Source organism: Ceratotherium simum, chromosome 17, assembly GCF_057802395.1.
Source record: "Ceratotherium simum simum isolate JZ-2026a chromosome 17, ASM5780239v1, whole genome shotgun sequence".
Lineage (NCBI taxonomy): Eukaryota > Metazoa > Chordata > Mammalia > Perissodactyla > Rhinocerotidae > Ceratotherium > Ceratotherium simum.
The window spans coordinates 17927803-17955771 of NC_141916.1; the positions used below are offsets into that span (position 1 = coordinate 17927803).

Here is a 27969-nt window from a genome sequence, read left to right on the forward strand (position 1 = left end):
TTCCCCTTTCTCTACCTTCAAAACCCTCTAGATAAACCAAATCGTCCCCACCATCACCACCACCAAAGCAGAAAGTTGTTTTTTGTCCATTCCACTGAACTTATATTGCTCCCCCCCCCGCCCCCCATTTCCTTGTCTACTTGGACAGGAAGGCAGGGAAGCAGTTTTTAGACAAGACAGCCCATAATCTCTACTGGGGTGAGGGAGGAGGGGATCATTCAGGATTCAGGACCCGGGTCCCCTCCCTGAGATGGAGCTGGCGGACAGCTGCTCTGGAGGTTGGACGCTGGCTGAGCGAAGTCTGAGTTCCCTCTCCTGCAGTGGGGTCCCGGCCTGGGGCTTGGGCATGGACATGAACTTGACTTTCCACGTTGAGGAGGGCAGTTGACTAACCTAGGGAAGAAAGGCGGCGGCTGGGAGTCCCCGCCGTCACCGCCCCAACCCTAGGCTGAAGGGAATGGGGCATACCGTCCCCAATCCGGGCTCCCCCTCTCGCACCTTCCAAAATGAAACGACCTCGAGCGGCACCTCGGAGGGGGCTGCGTGAGCAGCCCCACCGACCCTCCACTCCCATCCCGGGAGGTGGCCACTGGGGCCTGTGGCGCGGCGAGAGGGTGAGGGCCCCCTCCCCACCCCCTCGCTCGTTCCCGGCTCCCCAGATCCCCTCCCTTCCCCGCCCGCCCCCGGCGGCTGGCGCGCGCGGTGCAGCATGCGGCAAAGCTCTTTGCATAAATTATGCTCATGACGCAGCAGCTAAAAAAATCCAAGTAGCAGAAGGAGGGGGAAAAGGGGGGGGGGAGGGAAAAGGGGGGGTGTGGAAGGGGGGAAAGAAGAAAAATATATATACCTGACCGCCCCCCCCCAGCTTCCCCTTCCCGCTTCCCGGCCGTCCCCCCTCCGCCCAGCGCAGCCCGCGGAGTCCCCTTTGGCTCTGCCCAGCCCGGGCTGGGGGTCCGGGGGTGGCGGCGGGTCCCGACCGGCTCCCGGGCCGAGCCGAGCCCGGCCAAGCCGCACTGGCTTCTTTGTCTGCGGGCGGCGGCCGCTCCGGCCCCCGCCCCGGCCCCCGGCCCCCGGCCCCCTGGCCCGGGCTGTGAGATGAATCTCTAATCGGTCGCCGCCGGGCACCCGGGGCGAAGGCGGCTCGGGCTCGGGCTCCGGTAAGTAGCGGGGTCCAGGGCGGGGAGGGGTTTGCACGAGGGGGAGGGGGCCGGGCAGGGGAGGTTTCGGGTTTGGTTAATATGCAATGCCCGTAATTAGCATAATTTATATATTTATGATAAAGAGAAAAAATGCCGCGGGACCGGGGTGCCAGCATGCTGGGCCGGCGCGGCAGGGAGCTCGGGGAGTGGGACAGCCCGCGGCGGCCCGCCTGGGGCCGGAGACCCGGGGGGCCGCGCCCTCACCGGCCCGCGGGCCGGCCGGGACCCAGGAGGGGAGGGGGCGGCCGCCAGGTGGACCCCGTGGAGAGCCTGGACCTGGCCCCTCCCCGTTTCTGCCTCTGGAGCCCTGGTGGGGTACCGACCATAGGGGACGTTCTATACACTGACCCACTGGCGACCAGGAGCGGACTCTCGCCCCACGGGAGAGCCGGGACGCCTGGGTTCCCGGCGGTTAGGGTCAACTGAGGCGACCAGGGCGACCCGTCACAGTTCTCCCCAGCCACAATACGCAGGAGGACTGGTGGGACTTGGGGTTAGAGACCCGGGGGTTGCTGGAAAGGTGGGGGAGTGGTGGGAGGGTCACCGTCAAGCAGAGCATGAGTACTTCATAAATATTTAATAACAAGATTATTATTAATAAACAGTCATAATAATGGACCCGATACGTGCTCCCTGCGCATTTTCACCTGGGAAGGCCAGGGGTGCCCGAGGGTGCCTTGTAACCTCCACTTTAGCGTTGGGATCCGCCGCTCAGCTGTGGTTGGAAGCTTAAAATCTTCACGGAATAGCCGCTGCTGAGGGACAGGGGGAAATAAAAGGCCGGGCAATGAAAAGCTCTTTGCAGAGATTTTAGCCTCACCTGCATTTCCTGATTCCTTATTCCAAAAGTAGAGGGCTGGTCTTCGATTGTTCATAGATATATATCCCTCCTCCCCTTGTTTTGGTAATCTAAGGTAGCCAACATTGACTAGCAGGGCCTTCTGAGGAATAATTACATATATCCATTTTAATTGAAGTCCTGGTGCTCAAGGTGATATTTCTGTGACCTAGTACTTGTTTGCATATCTGTGGTAGAACTTAATTCATTTGTTCATTGGTCCAACAAAAATACCCACTATGTGCCATGTTGTGAACAATACAGGTAGAACTTCCCCTGTCATGCAGTTTTCATTCTAGTTTGGGGGTGGAGGGGGGACAGGCAGATCATAAGCATAGGGTGAGTGAGTGTGAGTGTGTGTGTGTGTGTGTGTGTGTGTGTGTGTGAGAGAGAGAGAGAGAGATGGGCTACTCTCTTCTTGGAAGTACTACCCGGCAATTAAGAAAAAGTGAGTCATGGGGCACACATATATGGTGATGGATAAAAACTCGACTATTGCTGGTGAACACAATGCGGTCTATACAAAAGCTGAAATATAATAATGTACACCTGAAATTTACACATTATAAACCAATATGACCTCAATAAAATAATTTGAAAAGAAAAAGTGATTTCAGAAGAAATTTGCCTCTCTAAGGTTTCTCTGCATTATGAAAGAACATGGGATAAGATCATATCCCCCTCCCCAAAATTTATTCACTGTAAAATTATAATAGTAATCTTTTACATTTTTTATAACACTTTTCAATTAAAAAACATTTTTATGTGCATGCTTTACTTCAATTAAAAATAATAGCAATAACAGTAACAATTATATAGAGTTTGCTGTGTGCCAGGCCCTGTTCTACATGCCTTACATGAAAGTGATCAATTTAATCCTCACAATAACCCATGAGGTGGCTACTATAATTTGGCCCCATTTTACAGATAGGGAAACTGAGGCTTAGAGGTGTTACTTGAGGCAGAAGCAGTACTCAACCTGGGACTTCTGCCTGTAAGCCCCAAGCTCTTTCTATGTCAAAATGAAGGTCAGTGAGGCCACAGAGGGAGTGGCCAAGAAACTGGCCAGAGGAGGGAAGGCTTGGGAATGAGGAGCTGGACCGGTACATTAGGAAGAGGTAAGTGTGGTCCAAGTTCTCCAGAACTCAATACTACTGCTTTATTTTTTTTTTTTTTAAAGATTTTATTTATTTATTTTTTCCCCCCAAAGCCCCAGTAGATAGTTGTATGTCATAGCTACACATCCTTCTAGTTGCTGTATGTGGGACACGGCCTCAGCATGGCCAGAGAAGCAGTGCGTCCGTGCGCGCCTGGGATCCGAACCCAGGCCACCAGCAGCGGAGCGCACGCACTTAACCACTAAGCCACAGGGCCGGCCCATCTTTTTTTTTTTTTTTTAATTTTTTATTTATTTTTTTTCCCCCAAAGCCCCAGTAGACAGTTGTATGTCATAGCTGCACATCCTTCTAGTTGCTGTATGTGGGACGCGGCCTCAGCATGGCCGGGGAAGCAGTGCGTCTGTGCGCGCCCGGGATCGAACCCGGGCTGCCAGCAGCAGAGCGCGCGTACTCAACTGCTAAGCCACAGGGCTGGCCCAATACTACTGCTTTAAAATCATTTTTAAATTGCCCTAGTACTGGGCACGAGGGCAAACACTTTGAAATAGGATATGTGTTTTGAGAGAGAAGGTAGGAAATATGAGGAGGCTAAGTGATATGATCTGGTTTCTTAACTTATATTTTGGCTCATATTCATTTACCCCCGTTAGGTACCACTCGGCACTGGGATATAATGATATGCCTTCCTGGGCTTACAGTCTAGTAGGGGAACATACCTACTTTTTATTTTTCACAGTTCATCTGCCTCTTCCATTCACCCTGCCTGGGATGAATCTAGTTTGGGCACAAGGGAAAGGGGGCAGGAGGAGAAACTAAATTTGAATTTGTTCTTTTTTTTTTTTTTTAATTTTTTTTTCCCCCCAAAGCCCCAGTAGGTAGTTGTATGTCATAGTTGCACATCCTTCTAGTTGCTGTATGTGGGACGCGGCCTCAGCATGGCCGGAGAAGTGGTGTGTCGGTGTGCGCCTGGGATCCGAACCCGGGCCACCAGCAGCAGAGCGCGCACACTTAACCGCTAAGCCACGGGTCCAGCCCCTGAATTTGTTCTCATTAAACTAGTCTTTACTGTTTGATTATATAGGTCTAAGATTACAAATGGTAGATTGGAAAAAGGGAAATAAAGTCGTTCACCACTTTCCTGTTCTTTTGCCTTTCCCTTCCCTCTGCCCCATGTGTGTTCCTAGCGAGTCTACAAACAGCATGGATGCCCATGGATCCAGGGTCTAGAGCAGAACTGAGAGCTTCCATTTTCCAGTGTGTCCTGATCCTTGGTGGCCAGAACAGCCCCCATCAGCCTTCCTCCCATTTCCTGAGAGGAGGCATGGTGTGGGGTTAGGATAGGGGTCTGGGGCAAGTGGACACTGCCTTGAAGTTTGAATCTGCCACTGACTCTCCTGTGCCCTTGGGCAAGTCCCCTCACCCCTCTCTACCTCTGTTTCCCTGTAGATAAAAGTGGGGATCATAATAAGAGCACCATGCTAAGCATTTTGCTTACATGATCTCACATCACCATTACAACCACCCCAGAAGGCTTGCCCATTTCACCACTTTAAAGATAAGGAAATTAAGCTTCAGAGAGATTAAATCGGTTGCCCAAGATAGCACAGCTATTTTATGGCCAAGCTGGGATTTGAATCTGGGTTTCCTCTGAAGCCTGTACCCTTATCTCTCTTTGATCTTCAACTTTCTCATCTATAAAAATAGGGATAATAATAGCTAATTGTTCTTAATGTTTTGTATGATAATTCCAAGGTAAACTCTCTCGTTATTTATCCCTGAGAAAACAGAGAAGTGAAGTAACCCTCCCACCTGCGGACAGTCACACAGTCGGTCAGGCTTCAGAATGTGTTTGCTCTGTGGTTTCATGGGGCTGGTGTCAGAACTGAACAATAGTAGTTAACATTTATTGAACCCTTATACCATTTCCCACCACACTGTCCCCATTTCAGAAGTGGTAACTGAGGCATAGAGAGGTGAGGTCCTTGTCCAAGGTCTCACAGCTAAGAAATGGTGAAACTGAGATGAGCCTAGGTTCTTAACTGCTACACTAAATTGAAATGAGAAAATGTATGTACATTTTTATCACAGCTACCGTTTTCTGAGCACTTACCATGTGCCAGGCATTGAGCTAAGCTTTTTACATGCATTAATTTATTCAATCCTCACAATGACCCTATGAAGTAGGTGCTATTACTCTCATTTTTACAGAAGAGGAAACTGAGGCACAGAGGTTAAATCATTTGTCCCAAGTCTCACAGCTAGTAAATAAAAAAATCAAAAGCCGAGGGGCTGGCCTTCTGGCATAGTGGTTAAGTTCATGCGCTCCGCTTTGGCGGTCCTGGGTTTTGCAGGTTCGAATCCCGAGTGCGGACCGATGCACCATTCATCAAGCCATGCTGTGGTGGCGTCCCACATACAAAATAGAGGAAGATGGGCACAGATGTTAGCTCAGGGCTAATCTTCCTCACCAAAAAAAAAAAAATCAAAGCTGAGATTATGAGCCCGACAGTCTGTCTCTAGAGGGTGCTCCCTGTAATTCCATGGGTAAAAGGCCTGAGTCCCAATAAACTATCAATGATTATTATTCTTCAGTAAGTGGGAAGGGAAATCTGTGCTGGAGCCAAAAACGGAGAGGCGGGGGAGGACATGCAGAAAATCCATCAGGCAATGACAACTTGAAAGAGGTGGGAGCCTGCTTGGAGTCGGGCGATTTGAGAACAGGGCAGATAATACTTGCCTGCAGGAGGGGCTGTGGTGTTCCTTCACATCAGGTACTAAAGCTGGGTGGACCAGGGTGGTGGGAGAGGAAGTGGGGGGATGCTGGGCGTATTGGAAGGAAGAGCCAACAGGATTTGCCGAAGGAGTAAATGTGAGGTATAAGAGAGAAGGCAAGGATGATGCAAAGGTGTTGGCCTGAGCATCTGTGGAAGGATGAAGCTGCCGTTTGCTGAGACGGGGAAGGCTGCATGTAGGGGAAGCAGGTTTGGGGTGGAAATCAGGAGTTTGATTTTGAACGTGTTGAGTATGAGAGGATATGAGCAATCAGTAGGCAGTTGGATATAAGAGTCTGAAGTTCCCAGGTGAGGTCCAAGCTGAGATGTAGCTTTGGTAGTTGTCAGACTGGGTGAGATCCTCCAGGGAGGAGGTGAAGAGTAGATTGCCTGGACCATTCAGCTCAGCCTAGCTACCAATCTAACCAGTCTCCTGCTTCCTGGCCTTCTGGCCTTTTTGAATGGCGGGTCTGCAGGAGGTAAGTGGGTGCACCATTTAAACATAAAAGTGGTGTAGAGCTGGAGATGCTGATGTCAACAAACAACCTAGCCTGAAAGAATTATAATGTCAAACACTTGAAAGGTAATTTCCCATAACACATGTGACTTTCTTTCAACTGAATACCAATGAAACTAATCTCAGCTTTAACCAGCCCTTGCTTGGAGTCTGCTAACTTCACAGAGAGTATCCTCCACCCCCAAAATGACTGTATAATGAAAAGGTATTTTACACCTTGAAAACCTCAACGACATTAAGTGCTAAGGAAATGATTAAAATCACAGAAATGAGTCTGAGTTAAAAGTCTGAATCCCATACAACAAGTTCTGTTTTCCTCTACATGGCACAAGATTCTTTTTTTTTTTTTTAAAGATTTTATTTATTTTATTTCTTCCCCCCAATGCCCCAGTGGATAGTTGTATGTCGTAGCTGCACAACCTTCTAGTTGCTGTATGCGGGACTCGGCCTCAGGATGAACGGAGAAGTGGTGCCTCGATGCGCACCCGGGATCCGAACCCGGGCCACCAGCATCGCAGCGCGCGCACTTAACCACCAAGCCACAGGGCCGGCCCACAAGATTCTTCATGTAGAAAATTTCATGTCTGAAACACATGCTGCCCTGGAAAAGGACCACACAAAACTGCATGAGGTATCCCTCCTGTGGATCCTCTACCACCCTCTATTTATCCGCCATGACACTTACACATACTGTATTGTAGTTATCTTTTCATTTCTTTGACTTCCATATTAGACTGTAGGCTTCTTGACAAAGCTGGGGAACGTGGTTTTTTCCCCACTGTATTCCCAGTGCCCAGCACATAGTAGCCACTGAAACATTTGTTGAATAAACAAAGGACGAAGGATTTCAGCATTTTTTCTAGTAGGATCTCAGGCTGTTCTGGAGGGTTCTGATTTGTTTAAGATTTCCCAATGCTCCTCCTGGGTTTCTTGGAATGTTGCCCTCAGCCCAAAGCAGTCCCCAAAGGAGAATGATAAACAGAAGCACGTCCTCTAACTCAGTCCCCTCCACTGAAAGTCCTAGATGGTCCTGGACTCTGGATTTTTGGGTCGTGGGCAAAGGCCTCAGCACCCACAGTTCGTTCTCCCCTGAGGTTGCCTGTGTTTTTAGATGTTGGCAGAGGAAAGCCAGGGATAAGTGAGCCATCTGTTAGCCAACCAAGGTGCCTTGCCAGGTTTGATTCAGATGTTTTTCAAACTCAACTCACTGGAGAAAGAAGGCAAAGGAGGAGGCTCTGGCTCCCATCCCAGCTTAACCAGAGCAGCTCTGCTGTGATCTGTGTATTACTGGAGTTCTACTGCTGGGGTGATCACAGGAGCCCCTTCTCTTAAAACAGACAGCTGATTGTCTCTCATCATTGGCCATCAGGCTGTGGACGCTGCATGGCATCATGAGCTCAAAGGAGGCCATCCAGATGTGCTATTTCCCCAGTCATTGGGGAAATGGGCAAAAAGCAAACTAAAGATGGCTGTCCCGTCAGTGAGCCCAAGCCACAGCCTAAGGCTTGAAAAACTGTGAAAAGTTCCTGGCAAGGGGATGGGAACAGGTCCAGGGGAAAGTCTGCACAGACACTAAGTAAGGGGAACACACAGGACATAGATCAGAGTCAAAATGCTGAGTGTCTACTTCTTAGAGAGGTGTTTATATCACATATGCTATCACATGTCTCTGATAGGAGCCATCTAAAGGCAAGACTAGGGGAGACGAGTAAGGTGTGGGGTCTGGGACAAGGGAGGCCTGTGCCTCTGTTCCGCCTGCATTTCTGGTGGGCCGAAGCCTGGGTGGTGGGTTAGAATGGGCCTGCATGTGGCCAGAGGCTCTGAGCCAGGACTGACCTTGTCCTTGACACAAAGGACTGGATACTGAGGACCCAGGTCTGAATAAGCTCATAGAATCTCAAGGGTGGAAGAGATGTTAAAATCACTCGAGCCTTATCTACTGCTTGAATCCCCCTAATAACACAGCCAGAATGTGGACCCTTACTTAACTACTCCCAGTGAATGGCCCTGGTTGGCAGCAAGGAATCAGTGCCTACAACAAGACTGTGAGCAGACTTTGAGTCCCTCTCAAGCAGATGCTCCCTTGCCCCACAATGACTGGCTACTGATGCCTCCTGTCTAAAGGCTTTTGGAATTGGAAAATTCTTCTCCCCCTGAAATGTATGTATCAAGCTTATAAGGGACCCAAATTCATCTTGCACACCTTTCATCTCAGTTTTGACTCTGCCTTTCATTTGAATTTGCACATGACTTGCTAATTGGCTTCTACGTGTAACAACTTCCATGGCTCATCCCAGTTCCCATATAGAAGTGGTGGTAAATTGCCAAATTCTCTGCAAAACTCATGGAAGGCTCCCATGTACAACATCTGGAGGAGGCCATCACCTGGGAATGAGGCTAGAATCCCAGTGAGGTGGGCAGATGCACACCAGCTCTTCCTGCAAATTCCTCTGCCCCTCTTGCACTGCCTTGTCCTACCTGAAAAGGGAAGACTCATTTATTCTTTTTTCAAATTGCTGGGTGTCTTGAATTGCTTGCCCTTCCCTTCATCCCCACTCTAAGAGGTTAGGGAAGGAAAGAGAGGGAAGGAACCTCGTGGTTCTCCTTGCCTGTTGCCTGTTGCTCTCCTTGCCTTCCCTGTTGGCAGGGAACATTCTCTCAAGGGGTGAAGACCCTAAAACTCATGGGGTGAGTCAGTTAATTGCACTACTAGGTAAATACCCCAAAGAATTGAAAACAGGTGTTCAAACAAAAACTTGTACACAAAGATTCATAGCAGCACTGTTCACAATAGCCAAAAGGTAGAAACAACCCAAACATCCATCAGCTGATGAATGGATAAACAAAATGTGGTATATCCATACAATGGAACTGTTTTTTGGACATGTGATTTTAATTACCTGCTAGACCATCCAGATGGAAATATACGGTAAATGGATGGAAACAGGGGTCATAAAATTAGGAGAGAGGCAGGCATTTTTAGACCAGTTTAGATTTAGACATTCACCAAGTTAGACTATTTTTTAACATTTAAAATAAAACTTTTTACCACAAAAAACAAACAATGTATTAAAACTGACTTCCAGAATTGTCCAAATTATTTTTTAATCATTATTTAAATTTTTTTTCATATTTCTGTAGATATTGTTTTCTTTGGCAAATTTATCCAAAATACTAAATTTTCATTTTAGAAATTGGTTTATATTTATATAACAGAGTGCCCTAAATTGATGTTCATCAGGATATCTTTCTCTAAGTCCTAGTGATTTATCTCTTCTCTTTAAAATGTACAAATATCTTTTTATTACATTGTCATTCTCAAAGATATTTTGGAGAAAAAATTATGAATTAAACTCCTGTAAATTCTTTTTCATTGCTGTTATAGTGTAGCAATTTATCATTTAACCCATAGTGGCCTATCAACTGAGTAAGGCTCAGTTTCTTGTTCTGCTCAGGCATAGCTGACTGCAACTCATAAGATCTTCTCCACTTCTTTATTAACAACTGTAACTGACACAGGTCCTTCTTTGATCTATGCATTTTCTAGTTTTAGCCTCTGAAGAAAGTCTTCTTTCTCCTGAAACTGCTTCACCAATTTTGCTTTTTCTTCATTTAATCCTTGTTTGGGAAGATTCTCATTCACAAAATCATTTGGGAGATCATCACTGTATGACCCTGTATCAAGTGATTTAGATTCACAGGCATTGATATTCTTGAATGTATTTTTCAATATGTACTTTCTTCAAATTCACTGTCGATGTGTTTACAATTTTCTTGAAATTCCAAATAGTTTTCTTCTGTTGAAGGTGTTGGTTTCTCTGAAAAGTTCTGATTGTTTTCTTCATTCTCTACTTTAAGACGTTTTACCATGCTGTAACACGAATTAAATGAAGATCTTGTTTTCTTTAATTGTTCTCTAAGTGTTGCATTCATGGGCTGTTTTTTTCCCCCTTCCCAAAGCCCCCAGTGCATGGTTGTATATCTTAGTTGTAAGTTGTTCTAGTTATTCTATGTGAGCAGCTGCCACACATGGCAACTGACAGATGAGTGGTGTGGTTCCGCAACTGGGAAGCGAACCCGGGCAGCCGAAGCAGTGAGCGCCGAACTTTAACCACTAGGGGGTCAGGGCTGGCTCTCATGAGTTGTTTTCTTGAACTAATTTTATTTATTTATTTATTTATTTATTATTATTTTGTGTGTGTGAGGAACATTGGCCCTGAGCTAGCATCTGCCAATCCTCCTCTTTTTGCTGAGGAAGACTGGCTCTGGGCTAACATCCATGCCCATCTTCCTCTACTTTAATGGGACGCCACCACAGCATGGCTTTGCCAAGCACTGCGTCGGTGCGCCCCCAAGATTGGAACCGGCGAACCCCGGGCCGCCGCAGCAGAGCGTGTGCACTTAACTGCTTGTGCCACCAGGCCAGCCCTTCTTGAACTAAGTTGATGGGGAGGTGGTGGATTGGCACAAGCCTGTGGAGTGCTGGGTAAAGTCACAGCTGAGCCTGATGGGCTTTCCATCTAGGAAATGAAATCTTGGTTCACCTCTCCCTCTGCCATCCCCAGAGAGAGGACAGAGCCCATACACTGGAATATTATCCAGTTAAAACAGGGAATGAAGTATTGATACATGCTACAACATGGATGCACCTTGAAAACGTTCTGCTAAGTAAAAGAAGCCAGGCACACAAGACCACATATTGTATGATTCCATTTATATGAAATATCAAGAATAGGCAAATCCATAGAGAGAAAACAGATTAGTGGTTGCCAGGGGCTGAGGGTGGCAGGGAAAAGGAATAGCTGCTAAGGGGTATGGGATTTCCTTTTGGGGTGGTGAAAATGTTCTGGAACTAAATAGTGGTGATGGTTGCACAACACTGTGAATATACTAAATTCCACTGAATTGTATGTTTTAAAATGGTTAAAATGGTGAATTTTATGTTATGTGAATTTTACCTCAATCAATAAAATAACAAAAAAAGGGAAACCAACCAACCCAGGTGTAGAAGAGGAGGAGGAAGAGAAAGATGAGGAAGCCAGAACACTTTTCTGAGCGTAGCGTCCTCATCTGTAACATGGTGATGATAAAGCCCCCATCCCCCAGCTGGCGTGAGTAATACAGGAATTAGAGTTACATAAAGTGCTTAGCACAGTAGGCACTCAAAATAAATGTTAATTGCCTTCTTTTCTATATAAGTGTCTAAAGCTATTTGTCCCCTTTATTTCTTCTTCACTCCTCACACACGTGGCAGGCTGTTCCATCATCTGGGATGTTGTCCTGCCTCCTGTGTCAAAGGCCAGGATGGTCCTTGGGCCCCTGCCACAGAATGACCTGAGAGCTGATTCTGGGGGACCCACCTGCTGAATCAGACTCTCTGGGGACGCTTGGTGTGGGGGAAACTGGAGGTCTGCATTTTTAAGTGCTCCAGGTGATGATCAGGCACATTAAAGTTTGTGACGACTGTTTTAATTTCTTTCCAACTTTACCATCTCTCCCAGGAAGTCTGCTCAGACTCCTCCCCTGAGAAGCACTCTGGTACCCCATGTGCTCCTTACCTGTGTCTGGTTCTGAGTATCTGGGGCAGAGTCACCTTGGGTTCTGCTGGTCCGCTCTCTCCCAGGACTGGGGCTGGGGAATGCCCAAGGACAGAGGCCTGGGCCTCTCTTTCTTCTTGTCACCCTGGTTCCTCCTGAGTGTGGGTTCTCCTGGGATGCTGTAGGAAGTGAGACACTTTAGTTTCAAAGTCCTTAGAATCCTGTTTCCTTCTATAGATACTTGGGATAACTTAGTTTCTCTCTCTTCCTACCATTCTACTTCTGACTTTTCAAGATGGTATGGAAATTGTATTACTGTGTCACATCAGCCTTTGCTTTTCCCATCCCATCTCACCTCACAGGATGTGCTAGGTGTGGGCTGGCCTCCATCGCACCCTGACAAGTGACCATGGATCCTGGAGCCGGGCCAGACTCATCTCTGACTGTCAATGAGCAGGTACCTTCTGGGGCAGGAGGAGGCGGGGGAGTGAGGGGGATGGACCAAGGAGTGTGGGCAAGGAGGAAGGCTCCACAGAGCCTCTCATTGTCTGTTTACCAAAGTTCATGGTCACTTCACTCATCCAGATGCAGTTGCCCGCTAGGATTTCTCAGGGACTGAGTTTGGGGATTTAAGCTGTAACTTTAAAATGTGAAATTAAAATATACAAATATGTGTAAGATTACCTGGGGAAGGATTTGCATATCAGGTAATTTATTCTTTTATTTTGTTTATTTATTATCTAATTTATTTTTTCTTCTTGCTTTTATATATTTTCTAAATTTTTTGCGATGATCTTTTATTACTTACGTGGTTTTTAAAAGAAGAAAAAAAGATGAACATGTCTTCAAATGTAATTGGAGTGAAGTCCCTCATATGTCAAGTCTGAGTCAGAAAAGGAACTGCTTTGGGGGTTTATTTCACTCCTACTCCCCTGATGGGTCACATGGTCGCTTTTTCCAGCAGAGTCTCTGGCTGGATCCAATTATTAGGTTCAAGGAGTGTGTTGTGGGAGTGGCTTCGGGCACAGGCCAAGTGCAGGGGAGGCCTGACACAGGGCTTTTTAACGTACAGAGTGTCCCTGATTCTTGAATGGCCCAACTGGAAGCATTTCAGTGCTGGAGGGAAAGAGCTGAGCGCTGGCTGTGTGAGCAGGGGAAGGAGACCAGGTGTTCTGAGGAGGCCCGGGGGCCACCTGCACCGAGGGGGCGTGGAGCCTCCCCTCGAGGTCGGAGCATGCCCAGAGCAGATGGCGCAGCTGGAGCAGCGGGCCCACGGGGTACAAGGCTTGAGTCCAGGAGGGCGGGGCTCCGTCTTTAGGATTCCTGACCCTCGTTTCAGGAAGTTAGCTTGCAGGGAAATCTTGGCCTTTACCCCAAAGATTTGGAAATAAAGGAATCAAGAGCTTAAAACGTTATTCAGCATTGTGGAGCATTCGTTTTCCACCCTTTCATCTTTGAGGGAACTTCTGTAAGGTTTCAAAGGACATAAAGAGGGATTTGCTTCTTGGCCCGGCTTAAGCTGTAGATCCTATGTTAGTGGCCCTCGTAGTCACACTCCAGTATCCTAGCAGCCAAGAGGACATCCTTACAGGGCTGTGGGACAGGCCATTTACCACTCCCTGAACTGAGTCCAAGAGAGGGAGCAAATAGAAATTTCCCCAAGTGGTTTGGCTCTGTGGGACTTTTTCTAGCTTGTGTCAGGCCCTTCCCCCTGTCACCAGGGCCAACTTTCTCCTAGCAGCTCCTTCCCTGGAATTAGGGAGCTGCAGCCTGCTCCAGGCTCTAGAATTCTCACAGAGCACACAGTCCTCAGGACGGGAGGTCTGCATCCTGAAGTGCCCTCTCCTCTCTCCCCAAACCGTACCCAGAGCGCTGGCTCCCAGGGGCTGTATCGGCCCCTCCCCCCAGCAGTGTCCCCTGTCCTCTGTTTGCAGGTCATCGTGATGTCGGGCCATGAGACCATCCGGGTGCTGGAGGTTGGAGTGGATGCCCAGTTCCCCGCTGAGGAGGAGGGCAAAGGACTGGAGGGTGTGGCCACCAAGGGGTCCCAGAGCAGAGGCCCTGCCAAAGCCAGTGAGCCTGCTGGTGAAGCCGGGCCAGACAACCCCGACTCCTCTGCAGAGGCAACTGGTACGAGGCCATTGCTCCCATGTGGCATTGCCCCACCTGTGTCCCTTCCCGTGGTCCCCCTGGGGAGCCAGTGTGAATCCCTGGGGTCTAGGTGGCTTTGGGGTCTTGTTGTCCTGCTGTCCGCTGCGCAGCCTCTGGCCACAGCCTGTACTTCTGGTCAGCTCCTAGGGCTATCCTGCACTCCTTGTCCCTAGAACCGTAGCTCTGGTTTCAGTCATTACAGACCTAGACTGGGATGGGTCAGGGTGCAGTTGGAGGAGAGTGGCAGGGCTCAGCTGAGGGGATTGAATTAATCTCAAAGAGGGCTTCTAGGTCTAAACCAGACCCTCAGGCCCAATGCAGAGAGGACTAGACCTTCAGAATCCTGCCAGCCCTTCAACTCAGTATCTTTTGTGGTAGAGCTGGGAGGTCCCAGGAGCTAGGGATGGGCGGGCATCTTACCCGTCTTGGACTAAGGATGTGCGTTAGGTAGGACCTTGCAGAATCCCAGCTTCTTACTCCCAGCTGGGCTAGCATAAGTGTAGCCTGGTGGTCTTATTTGTGCTGTCGTCTAAAGGTGATCTTAGGCTATGTGCTTAAGTCTCCTGCAGGGGGAATGGATATGGCTGATCCACCCACACTGTCTCCCCTAATTCCCTGCAGTACAGCTGTGAGACAGCCAGGGATGTTCTAGAGGCTGGAGCTGGTACTGGGCACTGCTCCCTGCCCACAGGGCACCCTTTCATTGACTTTCCTCATCAACACCTTGCAGAATAGACATCTCCTTTTGCAGGAAGCTTGAGGCCCCCCTTGCCAGTTCCCCCAGAATGCCACAATTCAGCTCCTCTTGGCTTCTGCTGTACTTCACCCCTTCCCCAGATCAGAGATCTGGGCTGGTGGGGGTGGGCCAAGAGGAGGAGCCAAGAAGAGAGCAAATGAGAACAGATGTACTTCAGGGAAACAGCAACTTCTTAAGAAAACTGCAAGACCTCACATCCCTTGCTCTACCTGCAAATCAGTATGCAGGTTCATTTGGGACCCTAGTAACCTGGGTTGTTTTTTCCCCTTTTGAATAAAGAAATGACAAGAGACGTGACCATTTTCCCCTAGCCTGGGAATGCTCTGCTTCCTTGTTGAGGCCAGGATGAATCATCACCTGCTCCCATGGGGCAGTGCCCTGGACAGCAGGCAGGGAAGACAAGGATTCTTTGTCTGGGCCATCCTTTCCACTCCTTTCCATCGTGAGGATGGAGCCCCTTTTCAGAAAATTTGGGAGGTTTCCCAGGTTTATCGGCAGTGCCCCGACTTCCCTTTTTACCTTTTTATCCATTTCCTTATCTCATTTCTTCTGGTGTCTTAATTCTGCTCCTTATCCAAACCTGCTCTCAGAAATGGATCCTAGATCAATTATTTATGCCTTAGCCTGAGAGTTTATGGTAGCGTGAGTCTTATTCCAAAGGGCCGTATACTTAAGCCTTTCATGAAAGTCTTCTTTGTAAAGGAATTTTAGTCATTGTCAAGCAGGTAAGGGAGGTATTTTGATGGTACCTCCTAAGAAGCTGCCGGCTTAGATTGTGGCTTTAATGGAACGTTTCTAGGTATACAATAATAAGAAGAGTTTCCTCTTAAAACAAAACAAAATAGGAAACTTTCAGGATGAAAAAAGAAACTAGTTATTCGTGTCACTCTAAATTACTACCCAGTCCTTGTCATACATATATATATGTATTTTTTTTTGGTGAGGAAGACTGGTTCTGAGCTAACATCTGTTGCCAATCCTCCTCTTTTTGCTGAGGAAGATTGGCCCTGGGCTAACATCCGTGCCCATCCTCCTCTACTTTGTGTGTGGGACACCTGCCACAGCATGGCTTGACGAGCGGTGCGTAGGTCCGCACCCGGGATCTGAACCTGCGAACCCCAAGCCGCCGAAGTGGAGGACACGAATTTAACCACTACACCACCAGGCCAGCCCCTTGTCATACATATTTTTATAGTTGTGGCCACTGAGGTAGACAATGTAGTATGACACTTACCCCCATATTATTTCATATACTCATTTCCTTTATTGACAGATTCACACAGCTGGTTATGGTTTTGGCTATTATCAAACTGACTGGTTTTTCATTGTCATAAATAGTGCTGCTTGAATGTACTTAAAAAAAATTTTTTTTGAGGTGTAGTTGGCTGAAATTCCTTTTGAAGAGAAATCAGTTGTTTACATAGGAGAAAGTCATCACATAGAAAAATACAAAATCTTGCTATCAGTGAAAGGAAAAGTAATTGGCTATAAGGTACCACATGCTTATTAAGCCAGAAAAATACATAAACAGTGATAAAACCTAAATTGGGCAGCACTGTGGAGAAACAGCTACATTGTTGATGGTTCTATGAATTTGTTCAGTCTTTCTGAAAAGCAGTCTAGCAGGAAGGGACAAAAGCCCTGAATGTATGCAAACCCTTAGGCTCCATCGTCCCACTTTGGAAAAATATCTTAATAAAATGAATATTTCATGTCTTCAGATGGTAAGCTTTTATCATTCATGTTTATCACATTCCCATTTTCTCACTTTCCTTTTTATATTTCATCACATTTTGTCAAGCAAGATGTTTTTTAAATTTTCATAGGTTCGGATTATCCTTATCTTCTCTGATATTTTTCAATAGTTAGAAATGTGTCTCCCCTCCACAGTGGAGATAAATCTGCCATTTTGTTTTCTTTTAGTATTTTATAAGGTTTTTACTGTTGCTTGTCTCTTTCATTCCTTAAACAATCTGGATTTTTTTGGTCATATACCGTGAACAGTATAGTCCCGAGTTAGGTTGGTGCCTGTCCAGATTAAAACTCGGGCTGAGAATGCAGGGTTGGAAGGCTATGGAATTCAATGGTTCCCACTTTGGCTGTGTGCTGTATCACAAGGGAGCTTAAAAGAAAAAAGAAAGAGATGAGGGGTTACTGGCCTCCACTCCCGGGTGTTCTGATTCGGTAGCCCTAGATTAGGGCCTGGAAATGTATGCCAGCCAGCATTAAGAAGCCACTGATCTGGTCTAACACCTGTCACCCAGTACCTAGACTCGTTTAATGTCTCATCATATGTTAAATAAATAATTACCCCTCTCCTCATTGTTGTGTAGCTTTGAAGAGGTTTCCTCATGGGGGTCCCCAATACCTGACTAAATCAGGATAGCGAGAGGAAGCTATAATCTGGGTGACAAGCTCCGGTTCACGGGAAGTTCCTTTAGAAGCTCATAGAAGCTGCTCATGCAGACTTCAGACCTCAGGGAACGGCAGAGAAAAGCCGCTTGGCCTGAGAGCCCCTGTGGTCCTGAGGGTGGCAAAGACAAGTCCCATTTTCAGAGACTGTCACTTCCAGGACTGCGCGCTGCAGGAGTCCTTGCCTCTTCCCCAAGCCGGCACCTGCATACAAAAAGTAGCCTGAACGATGATCCAGTTACTGGATGAGCCAATCAAGCCCACCGATTCCAGCACCTTCCCTCCCTGACACGTGTTCACTTCTACTACTGATTATGTGATAGGTCCTAGTGTCCTGCAGAGCCAGGAAATCAGAGCCACTGCACATAGGCCTGCATTTTCTTCTTCTAGATGTGGGAAGAGGGTGGCCTGCCTTCCAGGCACAGGGTTCTCCAGCCTTCTATTCTCACTACCAGTAGCATTTGGGAAGCTGCCTCTGGCCCAGGGAAGGCCAGCGATTGGTCTTGGGTTATGCAGAAATACAGTGTGGGGCTGAGAGTTGCCACTTCAAGCTGCAGACAAGACTTTCTACTCCAGTGACCTCTCCACTCACACCAGGCTCACTTCTTGTCCTTCTTTCTCTCAATGCCGTGTAAAGTGAAGTCACTCCCGGGGATCCCTCCGAGCCCTGCCCCTGCCGTTGCCACCTTCAGCCAAGCCCCAAGCCAGCCTCAGGCCTCGCAGACCCTGACATCACTGGCTGTACAAGCTGCCCCCCAGGTAAGGGCCACCCCGGGGAGCTGAGCAGAGGGCAGTGGGCAGGAGCAAGGCATGGGACAGCCAACATGGGCTGGCCACGGGATCTGGGAACTTCACGAGGCAGAACAGGGAAGGGGCTGTGGCTTGAGGGAGGGAATCTTCTACTAGGCACCCCTGGCCTCTCCCCTGCCCCAGATCAGGCCCAGTGAGAAAAGTAGATCTGCATTTGCCAGGTAATCTCCTTGGGTCCAGCCAGGATTGTAGAGATTACATTAACTCATGCCATCTAATGACTAAATGAGTGAATACCCTTGTCAGCCCCTGAAGGGGATGCCTGGAGGAGTTAATGGATTGCTCACAGAGTCCTCATTTAGAGCCAGGGGGCAGCCCCAGTGCAGTGACAAGCTACCTCCAGGATCCTCCAGGCCTCCTGAGCTCCCCATGACCTTTTGCTACATGCACAGATCTCCGGGGCATCCATCAAGGGTATCCTCCATCAGAGCCTCCAAGAGGCCTCTGTGGGTCCTTGACCACTTGGCTCCACCAGCCCCTGCCCCCTGCTTCCTGGCCACAAAGCATTGGTCCTGTGGGCAAGGGCCCAGGGAAGGCTTGGGAGGCAGCAGAGGCTGGTGGACGAGGCCTGTGCACCCTTCCCTGTCCTCTGAGCAGGGCCGGTCCTGTCCCCGATTTAGGCTGCTTCTCTGAAGGCAGGATAGTCTGGTCCAGGTGCCCACTCAGGATTGGGCCTCCGCTTAGGGCTTGTCTCTTCCCTGCCCTCATGCGGCCTTTTCCCCATTGCCCTCAGAATGCTTTGTGTGTGCTCAACTGGGTCCGAGAGACCCGGTGTTTGCGCTGTCAATGTTGATCTTTTATTTTCTTCTTGAAATCTTGTTTGCTTTTGCAGGTCTTCACTCAGGAAAACTTAGCCACAGTTCTGACAGGAGTTGTGGTTCCAGCAGGGGCAGTTACTCAACCTCTTCTTATCCCCATCAGTATTGCAGGTCAAGTGGCTGGTCAGCAGGGGCTGGCCGTGTGGACAATTCCTACAGCAACCGTGGCTGCCCTCCCAGGACTGACCGCTGCTTCTCCCACGGGGGCAGTTTTCAAGCCACCTTTAGCCGGTCTCCAAGGTAACGGCAACTCTCCCCAGGACTGCACCAGGCCCCCCACCACCCTACACTACCATCCCTACATGCGCGCTTGCCATGTTGGACTCAGAACCCGCGGCCCACCTAGGGCGACAGCCCTGGAGTCTGGATCCGGTGTCCCAGGCACCCAGCCACAGAGCTGCTGCACCACCTCGGGACTCTAGGCCATGACATCACGCTGGCCCAGCAGGCCTCTCTTACTTCAGCCAACAGTCTGAGACTGCCCCTCTCCCCCTACGCCAGAATTGACCCCATGACCAGCCTCCTGAGAAGGACTGCAAGAAGATTCAACTTCTGGTTTTGAACCTACACATCTCCAGGCCCAAGGGAGGGGGGATGAGAGATGTTGGCATGTGCTGCCCCTGCAAGGATCAAGGGACTCACAGCTGCCTGTCCCCCGCCCCACTGCCCCAACCCTCTCTCCTTCTGGTGCCAGATCCCTTGGGATTGGAGCGGCCCGGGCCTGCGGCTAGGCGTTTCAGCACCTCTGTCTCTGCCTTGCTCCATAGCAGCTGCCGTGCTGAACACCGCTCTCCCGGCACCCGTTCAAGCTGCCCCACCAGTACAGGCCTCCTCGCCCGCCCAGCCACGGCCACCAGCTCAGCCCCAGACGCTGTTCCAGACCCAGCCGCTGCTGCAGACCACGCCTGCCATTCTACCGCAGCCCACTGCTGCCACCGCTACTGCCCCCACCCCCAAGCCAGTGGACACCCCCTCACAGATCACCGTCCAGCCTGCAGGCTTCGCATTTAGCCCAGGAATCGTAAGCTGCTGCCCTCACCCAGGGCTGACCAGGGACGGACTGAATCTTGGGCCACGGGTGGAACTGACCCTTCCCACAGGGGAGGAAGGAGGTGGAGGACCAGCCCCCTCAATACAGCTCTTTTCCAACATGTCAGCAGAGGCCTTCTCCTCTGAGGCTCCCTCTGAGGCCTTCTCCTTGCAGCTGCCAGCCCATCCGTCCCAGACAAGAGCAGATGACCTCTGCCAAGAGGGCTGGGAAAATTCACCAGAACCTGAACCACTGGATCAGCCTTGGAGGGTGGGATGATGTCTGGGGATTGCAAATTTGTGAGCTATCAATAAGGTGGAACTAGAGGCTCCCAGCCCCAGACCAATGTCTGTCTGGTGTGGCTCCTGGCTCACAGTGGAGCTGTTAGATGTGACTAGAATCACATCAGCCACTCCAGTCTGGCCCTTCTCCCCTTCCAGGCCTGGCCTGAAAGATTAGCCGGAGTTACTGTTCCATGACTGTGGCCCCACCCTGCCCTGCTGACCCCCTGCAGCCCCTAGCCCTGGATACAGTTCAGCTGGTGGACAGGGGCCTGCAGCCCACATTCACATCTTCCTAGCATCCCCATCTCCCCACCCCAGTGCCCTCAGCCTTCTTCCCTCTGCCTTGGGCTCCTTCTCGCCCCTTGGCCTCTGAGCAAGGCTCTTCCTCCACCCACAGATCAGTGCTGCTTCCCTCGGGGGACAGACCCAGATCCTGGGCTCCCTCACTACAACTCCGGTCATTGCCAATGCCATTCCCAGCATGCCGGGGATCAGCAGTCAGATCCTCACCAACGCTCAGGGACAGGCAAGTGGTCACAGCAAGGGCAGAGGGATGGGGGCTGTGGAGAAGCTGGCCAGGGGCCAGGACGTGGGCTGAGGGTCATAGAAACTCAGACAGGGTGTCAGGCTGCTGTTCATATCTCCTGTGTGACAGCTCCCTGCTGATGCTGAGGCCAGCCAGGGGCATAGCCACCACCCCGTCCTAGAGGCGCTGACTCTAGCTGGGGCTTGTCATTTATTTATGGAGCACCCACGTGTGGCCAGGCTCTGTGCTAGGTGTTTTCTCAGACATTGTCTCACTTTGTTTTGAGTACAGATCTATTAGTTGGAGATTTTTATTCGAATTTTACAGAAGAGAAGGCTGAGATTCAGAGAAATTGAGCCACACAACTAAAATTTGGCAGAGTAGGGACTCACAGTCTGAATCCACACGCAGACCCGTTCCTGGTCCACGACGGCTCTGGAGGTAGAATAAGGGAAGCCGCCCCTAGAGTGTGAATCCTTCACTTTGTTGATGAGGAAACTGAGGCCCAGAGGGGTTAAGTGGTTTGTCTGAGTCCCTTCCCCTGCCAGTGTGGGGATTTGGGCTGGGGGTGCAGCTGGGCACTGCCCTCACGCTTGGGGTCCTGCCTGTTTCCTCCCAGGTTATCGGAACACTTCCGTGGGTAGTGAACTCGGCTAGCGTGGCAGCCCCAGCACCAGCCCAGAGCCTGCAGGTCCAGGCTGTGACCCCCCAGCTACTGTTGAACGCCCAAGGCCAGGTGATCGCAACCCTGGCCAGCAGCCCCCTGCATCCGCCTGTGGCTGTCCGGAAGCCAAGCACACCTGAGACCCCTGCTAAGAGTGAGGTACAAGGGCTGGGGTGGGGGTGGGGGCAGACAGTGTTGTCTGGCATGGGCTACCTCCCGCCAGACCGCCAGCAGGACAAGATTATTTTCTGAAGCCCTGGGAGCCCCAAAGTGAGGAGAGGTCCCAGGGTAGAAGCCCACGTGTCACACATGCTCTGCCCAGGGAGACAGCACCCCTCCAACGCCCCGCCCACACACACCAAAAGCATGCGCATGTGCCCTCAGAGGCCAGTGCCACTTGGAGGAGGCCAGGGAGGAGCTGGTCAAAGGAAACTGGGCCTCTATCAGCTCCAAGGTGAACAAGCGGCCAGAAAACCCCTGGGTGGTTAGTTCTGCACCCCTCCCTCTTCCCTCTCCCTCCCTCCACCCCTCCACTCTCACTATGGCTTTGATTATTCATTTATTTGTCCATTCTAGGAGCAGTTTTTGAGTGCCTACTATATCCCAGGTGCTGAAGATATAGAGATGAATAAGATGCCCTTCCTAGGCTTAGGTAGCCCAGAGTTGGAGACAATTACAAGTCAGCGTGACAAAGACTTTGATAGGGGCATGAGGAGGTGCCTTGGGAACCCAGAGAAGCGAGCTCTCAGCAGACTGGGGAGTTTGGCAGGGCTTCGTAGAGAAGGGACATGGACCTCATCTGAACGGATGAGTTGGATGAGAGGGCATTCTACCTTTACGGAATTGCAAGAAGTATAGTGTGCCAGAGCAGGGGTTCTCAAACTTGAGTGTGCGTCAGAACCACCTGGAGGGCTTGTTGGAATACAGATTCCCAGGCCCTGCCCCGTGTTTCTTATTCAGTTGATCTGGAGTGAGGCCCCAAAATTCCCATTTCTAACAAGTTCCCAGGTGATGTTGAGGCCCGTGGTTCTCAACTGTGGTACGCTGCTTCCCAGCTTCGTGAACAACCTCTTAGCCTCATCTGTAAAACGGAGATTATAAGAATACCAACATCAGAAGGTTATGAATGTTAAAGAATATATTACACAGAAGGCTGTTAACACTGGTACACAGAAAGCACTCGAAAAAGGGTGCTTTTATTGTTATCACTGTTTTTAGCTAGTGAGTAGTCATGGAAGGGTTTTTAGCAGGGAAATGGCTGATCAGATGTGCATTAAAAAAAATTCCCTCAGGGGCCTGCCCAGTGGCATAATAGTTAAGTTCATGCACACTGCTTCGGTGGCCGCGGGTTTGCAGGTTCAGATCCTGGGCGCAGACCTACGTACCGCTTATCAAGCCAGGCTGTGGCAGGCATCCCACATATAAAGTAGAGGAAGACGGGAACAGATGTTAGCCCAGGGCCAATCGTCCTCAGCAAAAAGAGGAGGATTGGCAGCGGATGTTAGTCCAGGGCTAATCTTCCTCACAAAAAAAAATTCCTTCGAGGCAGCCCTCGTGGCCTAGTGGTTAAAGTTTGGCACTCACTGCCATGGTAGCCCAGGGTCGCTTCCTGGTCATGGAACCACACCACCCGTCTGTCAGATGCCACGCTGTGGCAGCAGCTCACATAGAAGAACTACTGCAACTTGCAATTAGGATATATGACCATGCACCAGGGCTTTGGGGAGGGGAAAAGAAAAAGAGGAAGATTGGCAACACATGTTAGCTCAACACAAATCTTTCCCTGCAAAAAAAAAATTCCCTCTGTTATCCCAGTGGAGCCCAGAACTGGACTGTGGTGACACTTGATTCCTTCTCACCTGTTACAAGGCAGCTTAAACAGTCCTAGCAAGAGACAAAGAGCTCTGAACTAAGGCTAAGACCCTGGGGATGAAGAGGAAATGCACTCGAAAGCTACCAGGAGGTAGAATCCAGGGAACAGACCCATCCTAGAGAAATTTGCACTTTTCAGGAAGCTTTAAAAAAAGTCGTATTAAAAATACTAATTTTATATATTTATAGTTTCTCATAATCATAAATATTATACATGATTTTTATAAAAATTCCAACATTATGTGTAATGTAAAGAAGTATAAATCCCTTCTAATTCTACCTCCAGAGATGACTTCTGTTGACGGCTTGCTTTATATGCCTGAAGATTTTTTTTCCTTGGGAGGTCATATGTGTTTTTTAAAGGAATTATTCCATAAAAACTGTTTTTCACTTTACTCTTTTTTCTCACTCAGCACTATGTTGCAGAGTTCTTTCCATGTCAGTAGTTAAGAGAGATACCTTATTCTTTTTAATGACTGCACGGTATCTCATTGCAGGGAGGTCTCAGAAGTCATTTGCCAGTTCCCTATTAATGGACATTTGGGGCCTGGTAGGCTCTAGAATCAGGTTTAGTTTTCTCCTTTGAGGGCAGAGATCTGAGAGCAGTTATCTCAAGGGTGGACACTTGTTGGGGCCTTGACCAAGTGTGCTGAACCTTTCTGAGCCTCTGACCTGCCGTGTCACAGGTGGCTACAAGGCTTCAGCTTGGTGGGACATGCTGTCATGCTTGTTTTGGAGGTTGTTATCATTGGGTAGGTGCTAATAAGCAGCTTCTAGTCTTGCCTTTTGAAGGGGCACAGGTAGTAGTGTGCTGGGTGAGTGAGGATTTCATGCCCATTTTTGCCCTGCCTCTGGTCCATGTAGGACTCCAGAGCCCTGAGCTGGGCAGGTGGGCAGCAGGGGCTTGTTGGCTCTCTCCTCATAGGTGCAGCCCATCCAGCCCACACCAGCCGTGCCCCAGCCTGCTGTGGTCATCGCCAGCCCAGCTCCAGCGGCCAAGCCATCTGCCTCTGCTCCCATCCCAATTACCTGCTCAGAGACCCCTACGGTCAGCCAATTGGTGTCCAGTAAGTGGCTACTGGAGAAGGTTGTAGAGAAGGGGAGAGGCATTTATTTGGATGCCCTGACTTCTTTAGATGCTGTTCTCCTTAATAAACTTGGGGACAGGGGTGATGAGGGTCTTAAGGTTGCATGTACCTTTTGCCAAACATCCTCATCCCTCACTACTTCACCAGGCCAGGCCAATGGGCTAGATAAGCAGTGATGGTTATCTGTTTACACACTCACCCCGGTCCCTTCCTCTGGCCTAGAGCCACATACCCCGAGTCTGGATGAGGATGGGATCAACTTAGAAGAGATCCGGGAGTTTGCCAAGAACTTTAAGATCCGGCGGCTATCCCTGGGCCTCACACAGACCCAGGTGGGTCAGGCTCTGACGGCGACGGAAGGCCCAGCCTACAGCCAGTCAGCCATCTGCCGGTAAGTGAGGCTGCCAAGACAGGATCAGGGCCTGCTCAGGTGCCTGGTGCCACTAGGCGCTCATGGGCACCCAGGTATCTGGCCCCTTTATTCTCCCTTGCTCCTGCCTTATTCCAGACAAGGAAAGCTGTTTTAAGGGTCGACATGAAAACCTGGAGTAGCCAAAGACTGATCCAGTCCATCTGAGAGCCCTCTGAAGTTTATCCTTCAATCCTGAGCTTTTATATATGGTCTTTTTTGGGAACCCAAGTCTCTAATACATTCAGGAATCCTAGAGGGGAAGGAGTACAGCTTATGAAATTAGTCACAAAAGTGGGAACTTCACTTCTGGCTTGGCTCTCAACTATAAGCCACCATCACCCCTATCATGTTCCCATCTCCTCCTCTTATAAGGCATGACTCTAAAGCAGTGTAGCTGATTTTTCTGTGTGCAGTGTACAAACTGGTTCTGGGGCCCTTGTCATAGGAAGGATAGCAGAGGGTTTCAAACAAGAATGAGTGCGTGGCTCAGGAATGGCTGAAAGGTTTCCTCTGCCTGCCAACTCCATAGACTAGACTAAAGTGACTATTAGAGTACAGGACTGCGTTGGGAATTGTGCAGTTACATCTGGGCTCAGCCAGAAAGAGTAGTCTGACTTAGTGATTCTGCTATGAGAGTGCAATTGGAGGAGACAGCACTCATCACATCCATTTGCCATCTCTGGAGGTCTCTCAAGATGACTCCTCATAGGACCTCACTCATTTGGGTGTGAAAGTTCTAGAATAGTTATTCATAAAGCAGTTGTACCATTATCATTGCCCTACTGAACTGAGGCCATGAGAATGGTCCCCCTGTTATGACCTGGCATACAGGACAGTCAGGAGTCTGGGCTTGGCCAAGTCAGGGGGGTCTTTGTGGGGGTGGTAAGGGAAACTGATGGTCTCACCAGCCCTGAGAGGAGCAGCCCCTTGGGAGAGTGCCCACACCCCGGTGTGGGGAGTGAGCCACTCTCACTGTCCCTTCCTGGGCTTCGGTCACCTGCAGGTTTGAGAAGCTGGACATCACGCCCAAGAGTGCCCAGAAGCTGAAGCCGGTGCTGGAGAAGTGGCTGAATGAAGCCGAACTCCGGAACCAGGAAGGCCAGCAGAACCTGATGGAGTTTGTGGGAGGCGAGCCCTCCAAGAAACGCAAACGCCGCACCTCCTTCACCCCCCAGGCCATAGAGGCTCTCAACGCCTACTTCGAGAAGAACCCGCTGCCCACAGGCCAGGAGATCACCGAGATTGCTAAGGAGCTCAACTACGACCGGGAGGTCGTGCGGGTCTGGTTCTGCAATCGGCGTCAGACGCTCAAGAACACCAGCAAGCTGAACGTCTTTCAGATCCCCTGAGGCTCGGCCCCCAGCCCTGTGTTCCGGCACTTTGTCCTTTTCCCTTGGCACGTGGTGCTGCCACAGCACCTGTCATTCTGCCCTGTGTGGCTGTGCTTGTCCCGGGTCACGAGACTCCACTTGTGCATGTGCGTCAGCTGCGTCCCTCCTCTTTCCCGCGTATCTCACGTCCCGGGGAGGGCCGAGGGCCTGCCGAGAGCTCCAGGCCCAGGGCTGGTCACACCGAGGGAGGGGATTTGTGGTGTCACTTAAAGAAGCACTTTGCTACTGTGGTTTTTGACGGGTGAATTCTGGTTGGGAACCAGAAGCTCCCCATCTTTGCGGCAGGGCTGCAGTGGCCCCTAAGGACCGCTGGCCCTTAGCTCTTGTTTTCGATGGCATTCTGTCTCCACCCTGTCTTCTCCTTTGCTCCTCTGTGTGAGTGTGGCAGGTATCGCAGCTCGTCCAGTGGAACCACAGCCTCACCCCCCACCATTGCCTGCAGGCACATCGTCCCCTGAAAGCACCCAAGAGACACAAATTCTAAAAAGTGTGATGTGCTGCTCAGAAGGTCAGACTCAGTGTCTGCCTTGACCTCAAGGTCAAGAAGGTTCCCACAGCCCTGGGGCCAGAATATGTGATCTCCTCTCCCACATCTCCCTGGTTCCTTTGGGGGGAAAATTGCACTAAAGCAGAACCTTTTCTTTTGTAATCCCTATCAGAAGGAAGCAACAATGAACTCGAGCTGTCCCGGAGTTGACCTGGGTCTGCAGCAGGTGGGGAACTTAGTAAAGAAGGCCATCCTCCCAGATTTTAATCCAGTCTCTCTGTCCATGGCCATCTCCCCACAAAACAGTGTGGTTAAAAGAACTTGCTGCCTGGAAAATCCCACTACCCAACTAAGCAGGCACTCTAGAGAAAAATGAAAAGAATGCTGACTCTCTTTCTCTGGTCCTCTCACTCACCCCATCTGAGTACTGGGGCCTTCTCAGAAGGAGCAAATTAAACTATAAACCAGACAGCAAGGCCTGGGAGGAAAGGCCAACATCCAGAAAGAGCTGATGGCAGCCCAGGAAAGTGTCTTGTGGAAGGTGACTTAACTCTAATTTTCTTTGTAACTTTAAGCCTTGGATACTGGAGGAGAAATCTTATTTTGTCCAGAGTCTGAGACCATGTGTTTGTGTAAGCAATCCCCCCACTGCTCCCCTGAGTCAAGAATACCCCTGGAGCAGGATGGATACCTCTAGAGAGAGTAGCTATGGTACCTCAGGGGTTGGCATCTCATCCGAGCTGCTAAGTGAGTTTCCCAGCCTCCCTATGACTGGACAGCCCCTGGAACTCAATACGTGACTCCAGGAGGTCAGGAGAGCACTGAGAGGTTTGCTTAGATGAGCCCAGACTTGCTGTGTAGACCAATCCTAAAGGGCCACAAGTCACGGGTCAGCCACTCCCTCTCTTCACTCCTCTTGTCCTTACAGAGCCAGGTTTCCAGGCACTGCCCTCCACCGCACCTCACGTGATACATCCTGAGGAAGTGACTGCCAGGCGAGGGCACGTCACCACCTCTGTCAGTCACTGGTGCAGAGCCACTTCCTAGCCTAGCTTCCCCTGGCATGCTGTGCTTCCTTTCCTGCCTACAGCTGGTCCTTCTCAAGCCCTACAATGCCAGCATGGCCACCCTCTTGGTAGCCCTGCAGGTGAGAGGACAGTTGTGCATCAAGTTGCCACACACATACACACTCTCCTGCATTGGGACCGCCCAAACCCGCCAGAGTGTGGCAGGGGTGGTGAGGAAGCTGGTGGGCACCGTGCCTGCCCCAGCCCTCCAGGAGAGAAT

At 49.9% G+C, this 27969-nt stretch overlaps 1 protein-coding gene and 1 pseudogene across 3 annotated transcripts; one reads left to right on the forward strand and one right to left on the reverse strand.

The window, feature by feature from the left end:
* The first annotated feature begins 869 nt into the window (after window positions 1-869).
* Window positions 870-27969, forward strand: POU6F1 (POU class 6 homeobox 1). Of its 3 annotated transcripts, none has more exons than XM_014786467.2 (11): window positions 870-1157; window positions 12343-12437; window positions 13915-14110; window positions 17938-18059; window positions 18943-19168; window positions 19696-19949; window positions 20640-20768; window positions 21388-21591; window positions 24230-24371; window positions 24615-24783; window positions 25808-27969. In XM_014786467.2, the coding sequence occupies exons 2-11, from the start codon at window positions 12390-12392 to the stop codon at window positions 26151-26153; spliced, it is 1836 nt and encodes a 611-aa protein (XP_014641953.2). In that variant the 5' UTR covers window positions 870-1157; window positions 12343-12389; the 3' UTR covers window positions 26154-27969. The 3 variants fall into 3 exon arrangements, with proteins under 3 accessions (XP_014641953.2, XP_014641954.2, XP_087298522.1); XM_014786468.2 differs by having other exon boundaries at window positions 19699-19949; XM_087442396.1 differs by lacking the exon at window positions 20640-20768.
* LOC101387895 (swi5-dependent recombination DNA repair protein 1 homolog) lies at window positions 9792-11002 on the reverse strand (annotated as a pseudogene).

Excerpts from the sequence above, each read along its gene's own strand:
- POU6F1 (XM_014786467.2), top strand. The coding sequence starts at position 12,390 with ATGGATCCTGGAGCCGGGCCAGACTCATCTCTGACTGTCAATGAGCAG. Across the intron at positions 19,169-19,695 it reads ACCTTTAGCCGGTCTCCAAG|CAGCTGCCGTGCTGAACACC; the intron begins GTAACGGCAACT and ends CTTGCTCCATAG. Across the intron at positions 19,950-20,639 it reads TCGCATTTAGCCCAGGAATC|ATCAGTGCTGCTTCCCTCGG; the intron begins GTAAGCTGCTGC and ends CTCCACCCACAG.